Source organism: Lupinus angustifolius, chromosome LG11, assembly GCF_001865875.1.
Source record: "Lupinus angustifolius cultivar Tanjil chromosome LG11, LupAngTanjil_v1.0, whole genome shotgun sequence".
Taxonomy (NCBI): Eukaryota; Viridiplantae; Streptophyta; class Magnoliopsida; order Fabales; family Fabaceae; genus Lupinus; species Lupinus angustifolius.
Genome location: NC_032019.1, coordinates 17935986 through 17949417, shown reverse-complemented (window position 1 = coordinate 17949417; position 13432 = coordinate 17935986). Strand labels below are relative to the sequence as shown.

Genomic DNA, 13432 nt, shown 5'->3' with positions numbered 1-13432 from the left:
GTGTGTAATCCGCATTATATTTTTATTTTGAAAATGTTTTTTATAAAATTGAATATATAATCTCGTCAAAAAATGTGTGAAACCAGGCAAAGCAGTAAAAGCAGCCTCTTTATATTACTAGGGGAATATATACATTAATTAAACAAGGAAAAAGTAAATCACACTATGGTAAATAATATAACATCTACCATTCACTCTATTTGCTAGTCTATAATCACATATAGCAAGTTAATTGACAACTAGATATATGATAACAATAACTGAAGTGTTAAACACTCAAATTGCATCAATCTCTTTAGTGTGATTAACTGAAATTGCAAGTACACAAGAATCAATCACATTGGCGCGTCAAAGAATTATACAAGAGAGATGCTAAAAGAATCACTACGTCATGAAAGCAACATTAGCATAAATTGTAACCAAATCAAATGAAAAAAGCTAGAATTGAAAGTAATAAAAGAACAGAATAGTTATCCGCTAAATGGAAAATCCCAAAACGCCAAAAAAAATGAAATTTTAAGTCCTTTTTTGTGTGCTAGTTATTGAAAATAATAAAGGAGAGATAAAAACGAGAATCATGAAATATACTTCAAAAAAATTATTCTCAAACCTCTACTTTTTTAATTGCTAAGCCACATAGGAGTGAGCTATTGTTTTCTACTTGTCTCTGCTTATGATGAGGATCACATATTCTCAACGGTACCTCATTTCATGTCTTAAATCAATCATATATTAATACGTGGATAAAATAAAAAATTTAAAAACAAAAAGTAATAAAATTAAGCACTATAATTGACTTGAAATATGAAATGAGACACCATTTGAGACAGGTGATCTCTATCCCTTTACTTACACCTTTCTTACAAGTCCTTTTCTCAATATAAACATTCTTTATCTTGCACCTATCTCTATCTCTATCTCTATCTCTCTCTCTCTACCATTATCAACTTTATTATTAGTTGATTTGTTTCTTAGAGTGAGGGTTTTTGACTTCTTGCTATGATGAATTCAGAGAAGCTAGTGAGCAATGAGATTTCAAGTGAAGAAAGTGATCACCAAGAAGAAGCACAAGATGACACTGAAGGGGCAAAACGCTCTTATGAGTGCACATTTTGCAAGAGAGGTTTCACAAATGCTCAAGCCTTAGGGGGTCACATGAATATCCACAGAAAAGATAGAGCCAAGGCTAAGAAAGTCACAAACCAAACCAATGAGGAATATTCCATGGCCCCTCCTTTTGCTTCAGGGTTTTCAAACCAAACCACAATGCATTACTCCATTTTGGAGTCTCAAAGTAACTGCAACATTAACTTTCATCCACCACCAGCACCAAATCTTTTTAGAGACCAACCTCCATATGCGCCAAATACCCAGCTCCAATATGATCAATGTCATAACCTAGGGTCTAGGCCTATGAATTTGAACCAATTAGAACTTAGGGGTGCAAATTTGAGCCTACAAATTGGTCCAAGTCACGTGGATAATAACACTAATCAAGTTAGGAGAGGAACTCAAGAAGATGATGAAGTGGATTTGGAACTTAGACTTGGCCATGATCAATACTAAACAGCTATTTCATATTTTAAGGTATCCACATTTCTTTTCATTTAAATTATATTTTGCACAGATACACTCTAAATTTGAGAAGATTATTTAGGTAAATTAGTTTCTAATATTTTTCTAAAACATATATAAGACAGAAGAATTTGAGATCTGACTCCGAATTCTATGTATATAATTTACAGTTTGGATGCCCAGAATGGAGAATGTATCAGAAGATTCACAAGTTACAAGAAACTATTGTAGTAAACTAGACCTATACCTAAGAATTAGTATTACTTAAAGAAAAACTAGCATATATGAAGGTTAAGCTTGGCATTGGTTCAAGAATTTGATTGTTGAATTAGTTGGTGTGTATATATAGTGTCCTTATGAAGCAGCAATAACCTAGGTATTTCTTCTTTTCCTTGATGTAAATAGTTTACCTGTTTCATGTTCTTATTATTATAATATACAATTCTGCTATATACAATCAATGATTATCTATCTTTTATAACTAGATCACTTGTGTTAATGTTTTTTTGTTCCCACAATTTAAATTCAACTTTTATGTTTTCCAACTTGTGTAGTAGTCCAATAGCTTGTTTTCAACTTATGTGGGGATTCATGTTGTAATTCTTGGAAGTGAGCATATTTTGCAGTACTTTGTTATTATATTTTTGCAAGAATGATAGTTTCATGGCCTCATGTCAATATCCTCTCCAATACTAGAGAGGAAAGTGTATGAAAAAGTAAAGGAAAAATAGTATAATATAATACTTTTATTTTCTAGATGGAATGTGATAATACTTTTATATTATAAAAACAAAATCGAGATGATTTTTTTCCTAGATTCATTTATATTATGCTGGGCTATGAAGAAGTGAAGGTTGAAAACTAGACATGACTTTTTTGTATTTTGGCTTATTATGCATGCAAATGATGCATGATTAATTCATACTAATGGTTTTCGGAAGAATCATTTTGATTCAGAGTATAGATAGATAAGAAAATGCATTATTTGATTTCTGATGAATCATATTGCACATGCTACGGGTACTATTGGCTAGACCAGAATGCTATAAGGTTTCTTCATTTGTGTAAAATTGAAGTAACTGTGGAATTTTACTACCCCATTTTTTTGGAAACTACATATAATAAGCAAGGCTAAGGTAACCGAGTTAACCATAGCATATGCATGCATAACATTTCCATCCTCACAAGAACCAAAAAGATTGATTTTAATAGAATGATTCAAAAAAAATAGTTTTATTCAAAATTCTCTACATAGGGGATATGACAAGGATTACCATGATGAATACAACATGGTAAATGGAAGTAGTGATCACTATCACATGGGTTGTTATTAATTGATTAACTTTTTGGAACAATGGTATTTTCTCATCTTGTGATAAGAAATTAATCCATTTTGAATATGTATTTGCCCTTCATAATAAATATGACTCTTAATAATCAAATCATTAATATTTTATTAGGGATCTAGTGAAACATCACTTATCAATGCTTTGTTAGTATTAGCTCCTTGGTTTATTACATTTTTTCCTAAGGTAATAAAAAGAAATGGACAATTTTATGGACAATTTTTTCCAATATAAAAATAAAAGAAGAAAAGACATATTCAAAGATGATAAGGATTATATTACCTAATTGGGTGCTTTTTAATTTTATAGTATCTGGCTTCTATGTAAAAGTGGTTACATTTCTAAATTTATGTTTTACAGGTCAATTGTCTATCCATGTAGAAAATAATTGTTGAAAGGTCATTGAAAATTTGACATCTTCACATCACATGGAATGGAATGCATATGTATCTTTCTCTATACTGAAAAAACGAGTGCAATAATTTGTTTATTCCACAATCAATAATATTTGTTTTTCTTCACATACTATTCTATATGTAATTCATAAATAATTTTTTATTGTTTGCAGACTCTAAATTTTATTTTTATATAAGCTAGGGACAAATTCTAAGTACATCCTAAGCTTTCGAATTTCAACAAAAATATTGTTAATTACAGAGGAAATGGTCAATTTATATTTTTGGACCTTATCAGTTTAAACCTTAAAAATTAAAAATGGTCTCCACAAATTTTAAATGTGGGTCAAATAAGTTATTGTTGTGGCAACAGAAGTGATCGTTACGCAACATTGACCACAAACAATCAAATAAAGAGCATAAAATAAATAAAAGAGAAGAACAGAAGAATTTGTTAACGGGGTTCGGCCAATTGTGCATACGTCCCTGGTAACGCTAAGCGGCTACCAAGATATTATTAGAGAATAAGGATTACAAACTCTATCACACTCATGGGCCCACCTGCCCATGAAGTGTTTCTATTTGACACTTATATCTGGTGCACATTATAACAAGGGACTTGAGTTCAATATATAACATTGTTTACTCTACTGTATTCCAATAATAGACAATATGAGACTAACACAATAACATATTTCAAGCATCCAACAATTTCCACCTTGATTGAAATAGACAAATATCTCGCTCCCTAGGAAATCTACACAAGAATCTCCACCTTAGCGAATATATGACTCCACCTTGCTCAATGTCTAACTCTCTTTAACTGCTCCCCTACAGCATAGACCTTATGAGTATCCTTGACGGTGTTACCAAGAGCCTAGCTCTCCAAACTTGTAGTGCAGCTTCCAGTACCGCCATCAAATTGAACACGCCACCTAGCCACCTATTGCTAGGAAATCTTTCGATATATTGGAACCTCTACACAAAAGTTCATCAACAATCGTCCTCTTTAATACTCAATCAAACTGAACTTTGGAGCTTCTTTGGAATGCCTCAACCGCTACCACCATTGTCTACTCCGATAGTCCTAGTTCAAAAGAACTATCATACTCCATCATAAAGAGTACACCCACAACATACATATTGCATCAATGTTAACTAATGTATATGTCACATTCTTGCATCCAAGCTAATGCCTATGTCACACCTCAACATCTCTATCAATGCTCGTGTTCCAACTTGCATCAAAGTCAATATCCATTTAACACCCTACATCAAAGTCAGTCAGCGACTCTGTGCTTTTATGGGTCTACTAACAATTAACATTCTTCGCTATGACATCCCAAACACGTCATTAGGATATTTCACATATCATCTCAAATGAGAACATTCTCTCAACATCTAGAGATATTGTCAGCACCTGTCTCTGGATCAAACTCAACACATGAGTCTTATCTCCACCTTGATCCTAATTCATTACATGAACTTCTGGGATTCTGGATCAACACATACATCGCTCCTACCATAGTTACGCCATATGTCCTTCTCCTTTAACTCATCTGATTTATCCTCATGCACTACCTTTGATAGACCTTGTCCAACCATCACATTTTCACCCTCTTTAGCCATTATCTACTGTTTGGGTTAAGAGTCATCTACCAATTGGCTCTGATACCATTTGTTGGTGTTGCGAAAGCGATCATTGCGCAGCGTTGGTCACAAGCAATCAAATAAAGAACATAAAATAAATAGAAGAGAAGAAATAAGAGAATTTGTTAACGAGGTTCGGTCAATTGTGATTGTGAGCTTTGAGCGACTACCAATATATATTATTAGAGAATTAGGATTAGTGTTTGATTATTCTTCTCATTGTTACATTAGGTTTACATAACATAAATATGTAGCTATCTACCCAAACTCCTTTACTTTAGCCTAAGCTCGTAACTTGTATTGTTGTTATCTAAAGATATGAGTCATTGAACAACAATCTCCACCTTGGCAAATATCATCAATCTCCATCTTTCGCCATTAGGTTGAGGGCGCTCCATAGTCCAGCATCAGTGAATGTTCAGCAAGCTCAGACAATGCCTGAACTTGTCCACGGTAATCGGTTTGGTTAGCATATCAGCGACATTTTCTAAAGTGTGAACCTTCTGCAATAGTATCTGCCAACAAGCTACCAACTCTCTAATTTTATGAAATCTCACATCAATATGTTTGATTCTAGTATGATACACCTGGGTTTTTGTCAAAAAAATAGCACTTTCACTGTCACAATTTTCATAACAGTTTTATGATTTTCCTTTACGAGTTTATTTTATGGATTTTATTTTGTCATAAGGAGTATCAGGTTCAACAAGTGTACAGCCTTCTATAGACAAGTCCTCTATCTAGTTAATATCCTCAACTTAAAAAGACAACTTTTGCTCAAGTTTATGCAATTGAATTAAAAATTCCACTTAACAAAATAGGGGAACACATCTTATGTCCAAATATGTGTATCAATGCATGTATTCTTTAATGAGAATAGCAAACTAGCAATCACGTATTAGCTCCTCAGAAATAATAGTTCCCTTCAACCCTCATATTCCAACTGTTCACCAAATAGAGAAATCTGGTTCAAACTCAAGTCAAGTAAAAAAAGATTAGTTGCTACATATAAAGGCCTAGTCTCCCTTGAGGCAATGATTCGTTTAAGCAAAACCAAGTGGCCAGAAGGGTTTAAAAAATGGCAGCTATGATATCAATAATATCACATTCATCCATGATATGGCAAGTCAATCACCAAACATTATTTTGTCAAAGCGGAAAGGAATATACAGAGATTAGTTAATCATGGAGCACGTGGTTTGAACAAGTTCTTCAGAAAATGGTTTTGGAAGTTTAGCCGTTCTAATCAACAAACACCATTTGAACCATGATGTTAACCATTAAAATCAAAATAAACGAAATTGCATGACTTAAACCAAATTTTTTTAAAAGATTTATATTCAAAAAAAGCTCTACTTTGCATAAAAACATATTTAAATGTTTCCTTTTAATTTGAATTAACACTCAATTTAGTTATCCAAAAAATAATGGTATTTAATTGATGAATAAAGTCTTTAGAAGAACATTTTAGATCTTCGGATGATTTAAATGGTGAATATTTCTAATGCAAAGTTGCAAACAATCATAGTAAAAGAATTGTGTAAGGGGAAATAGATACAATAGACAAGAGTAACTACTTTTATTCTCTTATGGAATTAAATAAGCACATTTTAGTGGTTACTAGTTTTTAGCCTGGGTATTGCATTGGCTTTTTAATTTTAAAACTAGTGAAGAAAAATACAATCCAGTATATGTTTATGTCTCCATCTAAACAATCATTTCTTTATGAACTAAACATGATTATTAAAAACTATATATTTTTTAATGAAAAGAGATTGGAAGCTAGAGGTGAGTCGGATTCAATCCTACCCGTTCACTTCGTATGGCTCGATCATGATTATAGGGTCATGTCTCATTGAATCTAGGATCTATTTGAGTTCAAAAATTAAACTCAAACAATATTTAGGGTCAGGTAGGAGATATGTATGACCGATGTATCCCGTCTCATGATTATTCATTCATCATGTTTGTATGTATTTGTTCAATTGTGTACAAAATAAAGATATCTCTATGGTGAAAAGTATCATTGATTATCTATTTTTATCGCATATACATGATTAATAATATATATATATATATATATATATATATATATATCATTTTATATGTCAAATTATATATCCATAAAATGAATATACATTATATTTAATTGAGTCTATGATCAGGGTCAGGTTCAAATGTTGACTTTGTCAACATTTAAGAATAGGTTAGTTTTGGCTCTATGGTCGAGTCTGATTAAAAAAAAATGACGCAACAAATATTTAGAGTTGGTAAAGGACAAACTTTACCTGACCCAGCCCAATCCATGGTCACCCTATTGGAAGCCATTAAACCCCATAGTCCTAGAAAGTTGAAGATTGGAAGCATGCCAAAACCTAGGGGTGAGCATGGATCGAGTTGTAATGAGTTAAGGTTTGTCCTTATTTGACCCTAAAAGTTGGTCGAATCATTTTTTGAACCCACTTCTGCCTTAGACCTGAAGTTAACCCGACCCTAAGTATCGATTGGGTCAGTCTTTAAACTCAACATAGACTTGAATATGTAATTTGACACATGTAATGATATATATATATATATATATTAATCATGTATATATGATGAAAATATTAAAGAATCAATAATAATTTCGACTAAAATGATATCATTACTCTGTGCACGTTTGAGTATAAACACATACAAACATGATGAGTGGGTGACCATGGGACGGGATGGGCATGGTATGTTTTGTCCCTACCCGAGCCTAAATATTAACTAAGTCTATTTTTGAACCTGAACTTGGCCATAGACACGATCAGATCCGGCCTTATTTGGACCTGATCAGACCCGACCCTATTCAGATCAAGATTGGACCATACCAAATGAATAGGTATAATCGAGTCCTGCACACCCCTACCAAAAACAATGCTATAATAATTAGATATGTTATATGGTGGAACCACTACATGTATAATAACCTATTTCATCCATTCTATTCACACCATCCTTCATACTTGCCCTTTTTGTGGATGCGATGAGAAACATGCAATTAAATGCAATGGAGTCGCCATCAATGTTTTTTAGAGGGTAAACATGAAAAACCGATTTTTGAAAATATAGTTGGTTCACTCAAAAAATAGAAATTGGGTTCGGGAGTCAGTTACGGATAAGGAAGGTATTAGACACCTCATACCGCCCGCTGTAAAAAACGGCACCTAGATCAGTTATGTGGATATTTATTCAAAACATTTAATCTTACCCTCACATTATTAAACAAAATAAAGAGAGAGAAAATTTTTATTTTTTTTATTTTTTTGTGCCTGACAGAGAAATAACTGCTCCTACGTATCCCTATCTGCAATAGAGAAAACAAGGCTACATAGTTCTTTCTAAAATAAGTTTGATTTGATTAAATTATATTTTTTTTAACGCCAATTCGAGATAACGCGACAGGGCACGAGTCCCATAGTGCCCTACCTCTCCTTGAATTTATTTTAAATAATGTCAATTCAAGATAATGCGACAGGGAACTAGTCCCATAGTGCACCACCCCCTATTAATTTAATTTAGAAAATGTCAATTCAAGATAATGCGACAGAGAACTAGCAACATAGTGCACTAACTCTCCTTGATTTTATTAAAAATGTCAATTCAAGATAATGCGACAGGGAACTAGTCCCATAGTGCACTATCCCTTATTGATTTAATTTAGAAAATGTCAATTCAAGATAATGCGACAAGGAACTAGTCCCATAGTGCACTAACTCTCCTTGATTTTTTTAAAAATGTCAATTCAAGATAATACGACAGGGAACTAGCCCCATAGTGCACTATCTCTTATTGATTTTATTAAAAATTTCAATTCAAGATAATGCGACAGGGAACTAGTCCCATAGTGCACTATCCTTTATTGATTTAGTTTAGAAAATGTCAATTCAAGATAATGCGACAGGGAACTAGTCCCATAGTGCACTATCCTTTATTGATTTAGTTTAGAAAATGTCAATTCAAGATAATGCGACAGGGAACTAGTCCCATAGTGCCCTATCTCTTATTGATTTAATTTAGAAAATGACAAATCAAGATAATGCGACAGAAAACTAGTCCCATAGTGCACTATCTCTTATTGATATATATAAATTTCCTTTGTATTTTATATATATGTATATGTATTTACTATTGAATAAACAAATAGTTATAAAACAAATAATTAATAAAATAGCAAAACATACATATAAAGAACCACATACAGTGGTGACGGAAGAAGAAATGAAAATAAAAAAATAAAAGAAGACAAACTAAGCACTAAACAGGAACAAGGTAAAATAATTAAATTAGGGGTTTAGGGTTAAAATCAATTTGGGGGTTTAGGTTAAAATCAATTTGGGGGTTTAGGTTCAAATCAATTTGGGGTTTATGTTAAAATCAATTTGGGGTTTAGGGTTTAGGGGTGACCACCATGGCAACCCCTTTCATGGGCGGAACTGCGGCGGCAGTGGCGGCGAAGCTACTATCCCCTGGACGTGGCTGAGCACATGGAGGCTCCATAAGGGGGCAACCACCAATACTATAAGGAGATGAACACAAAAGTGAGGAGGTGTGGGTGGCTCCCATGGCCAAACAGCCACCGTGGGTGGCGGCACACGACCACCACCCTTTTCAAACCACAAGGAACAAGTTCTTACACCTCAATGATATAAATGGCAGCAAAAACAAACATATAAAAGTAGAGCACAAACCTTTTTTATCAACTTTATGTGTGGGTGAAGAAGATGATGGTTCAAGTTGCTTCTCCTTGCTTCCTTCTTCTTCTACTTTCCTCTTTTGTGTATGTCTCTTTGCCTCTTCTCTTTTTTTTTCTGGTTCTCTTTTTTTGTGTCTCTTTTTTTACTATTTTTGGCTTATAAGGGTAGTGAAGATTAGGTTTAAGTTACCCTAACTTGGTTGGGTTAGGGGGAAAAACCCATTTACCACAACCCCTCAAAATCTGATTTTTGCATTTTAAAAAAATACCTTGGTCAAAATGAGGTATTTACAGTTGCCCATCTTTACTTGTTTTTCATTGGATAATAAGAGTAACGAATGTTACTAAAGTTATCCTGGTGATAAGTAAGTAAAGATAAAAAAGACCAAATTTTGACTGGGGAATAACATATGGTGGGAAAAAGTCTTAAGCTCAAGCACACAGCATGAGCTCGAGGTTATTGGGTAAAGAGTTCACAAATCCAAAGATTGTCCAAAAGAGACCACTGAGGGGTCAAAGCATGATCACGCGATCGCTGAGGGGTCGGGGTGCAAAAGGAACGAAAGACCACTGAGGGGTCAACACGAACACGCGACCGCTCAGGGGTCGGGGTGCAAAAGGAACGAGAGACCACTGAGCGGTCAGCACAATCACGTGACTGCTGAGGGGTCGGGGTGCAAAAGGAACAAGAGACCACTGAGGGGTCAGCACAATCGCGCGACCGCTGAGGGGTCGGGGTGCAAAAGGAACGAAAGACCACTGAGGGGTCAGCACAATCACGCGACCGCTGAGGAGTCGGGGTGCAAAAGGAACAAGAGACCACTGGGGGGCCAGCACAATCACGCGACCGCTGAGGGGATGGGATGCAAAAGGAACAAGAGACCATTGGGAGCCCAGCACAATCACGCGACCGCTGAGGGGTCGGGGTGCAAAAGGAACAAGAGACCACTGGGGGACCAGCACAATCACGCGACTGCTGAGGGGTCGGGGTGCAAGAGGAACAAGAGACCACTGGGGGGTCATCACAATCACGCGACCAATGAGGGGTCGGGGTGCAAAAGGAACAAGAGACTAGTGGGGGGTCAGCACAATCACGCGACCGATGAGGGGTCGGGGTGCAAAAGGAACAAGAGACCACTGAGGGGTCAGAACAATCACGCGACCGCTGAGGGGTCGGGTGCAAAAGGTGAAACACGGGAAAACACAGACAACAAGGGCCCCTGGATCAAAACTTAGATGGATATCTCGAGATGAGACTTCGGCTGAATGCATATGATGGTGCGAATGCAAATGATGCATGCATAATTTGAAGATGTTTGTGATGATGCATGAAAAATTGACTACACATATGTGAATGACTTAATTGTCATTATGAAGTTGGCTGATCACGAAACCATTGCACTTTCTTGGCAGACAACAACCAATCCAACTCTTATCGATCACATTTTTATTCCTTCACCCATTTTTGAACCACAAGATACATTTGAGGTGTCTCCTTTCTTCATCAGTAGAAGACATAACATTTGCTTCCTTGTCGATATTCACACCAGGTTTAGTACTTGATGAATTTTATTGGCCTGAATCACTAGTGAGGTATATTGTCATAAAAGTTGTTTGATCATGAAGTTTGAACATTATATCTATATAACTTGAGATTTATCTAAGTAAACATGCATGCACATAGGTATTGTGGAGAGATGAATGAACTTTCTTCTATTGATATTCAAGAAGTTATACCTGGAAGATTTGAGGGTATATATGTTATACATGACAATACAAGTTACAAATTTTTTTTTTTTGCACACAAATTTTTGCCCAAGTATAAAGTAATTGCTAATCCATCCATCAATCTTCCGCTACATCCGAGTAACTAGCCCGTAACACCAAGCTGACATGACTCTACATGGAACTCCCATTTCCGCTCCATATTGCTCGCAACTTTTTCAACCTAACAGGCTTGATGTGGTAAACTTGTGAGAGAAATGCCCCTTTTTTTCATTTATTTATTTACTTGCCTTAATTTTTGCTTAGGCCGCCCTTTTGGGTTTTCAGGCTTTTCAACCTAACGGGCTTTTATTCTTACCCTAATTTTTGCTTAGGTCGCCCTTTCGGGTTTTCAACCTAACGGGCCTCTTTTTTTATATATTTTTTTAGGCATAATATCTCTTTACCGCATCTGTGTTCACAGGTCTGGGCAGGACGTTACCATCCATGTCTTGCAAAATCAAAGCCCCTCCTGAGAATGCATTCTTCACAATATAAGGACCTTCATAGTTTGGAGCCCACTTTCCGTGAGCATCTTCCTGATTTGGGAGGATCTTCTTAAGTACCAAGTCTCCTACCTCGAACTCTCTAGCCCTCACCTTCTTGTCGAAAGCTCTTTCCACCCTTCCTTGGTACAATTGGCCATGGCAGATGGCTGCTAACCTTTTCTCTTCGATCATATTCAACTGCTCATACCTTGCTGTGACCCATTCAGACTCTTCTAGCTCTGACTCCATCAAGACGCTCAGTGAAGGAATTTCTACTTCGATAGGTGAGACAGCTTCCATCCCATACACCAGTGAGAACAGGGTTGCCCCAGTACTTGACCGAACGTTGGTGCGATACGCGTGCAAAGCATAGGGTAACTTTTCATGCCAATCTTTGTAGTTTTCTACCATTTTTGCAACTATCTTTTTGACGTTCTTATTGGCCGCTTCAACTGCACCGTTCATTTTTTGTCTATACGGAGTCGAATTATGATGTTTGATCTTGAATTTCTTGCACAATCCTTTCACTTCACCATCGTTGAGATTGGTACCATTATCTGTTATTATCTTTTCAGGGATCCCATATCTGCAAATGATCTCTTTTCGGAGGAACCTGACGAATACCTTGCGAGTGATACTACTAAATGATACAGCTTTTACCCACTTGGTGAAGTAGCCAATTGCCACTAGAACGAAACGATGACCGTTGGAAGCCTTCAGATTTATAGGTCCAATCACATCAATTCCCCACATGGAGAAGGGCCATGGAGCGACCATACTCTGCAAAGGGAACGGTGGTGCATTGATTCTATCTGCGTACACTTGACACTTCGGGCACTTTCTAACATAACCCATACAATCCGCTTCCATAGTAGTCTAGTAGTAGCCACACCTTAGAATTTTCCTTGCCATCATGTGACCATTTGTATGAGTTCCACAGATCCCTTCATGTATTTCAGTCATGATCAACTGAAATTCCCTTGTATCGACACATATGAGGAGTATACCATCATGACTCCTTTTGTACAACACTTCACCATTAAGGAAGAACGTCATCACCAAACGACGAATTGTCTTTTTGTTCACATCACTTGCACCCTCTGGATACTCTCTGTGTTGGATATACCTTTTTATATCGTGATACCAAGGTTCACCATCAACCTCTAGGTTAGTGCAACAATAAGAGGGTTCATCTCGAGCGGTTACTTGAATCGGGCGGACGCTAGCCTGTACTTCTAGTTTAGTCATCACAGCTAAAGTTGCTAGAGCATCCGCAAATTGGTTCTTGTCTCGAGTCACATGGGAGAAGCAAATTTCTTCAAACTTCTCGGCTAATGAAGATAAGTATTTCTGATACGGAATGAGCTTCGTATCCTTGGTTTGCCATTCACCATTGACATGGTAGATGTAAGCGTGGAGTCCCTGAATACCCTCAACTTTTTGACGTTCAGCTCGTATGCAAAGAGAAGTCCATTGATGCATGCTTCATATTCG

General features: G+C 36.1%; 1 protein-coding gene across 1 annotated transcript; it reads left to right on the top strand.

The window, feature by feature from the left end:
- On the top strand, window positions 954–1566 carry LOC109360214 (protein LATE FLOWERING-like). The gene has a single exon (XM_019604938.1). It carries the CDS (start codon window positions 1000–1002, stop codon window positions 1564–1566), a length of 567 nt encoding a protein of 188 aa, XP_019460483.1. The 5' UTR covers window positions 954–999.

What these genes read in the sequence shown, in the direction of transcription:
- LOC109360214 (XM_019604938.1), top strand. Translation starts at nt 1,000, where the DNA reads ATGATGAATTCAGAGAAGCTAGTGAGCAATGAGATTTCAAGTGAAGAA.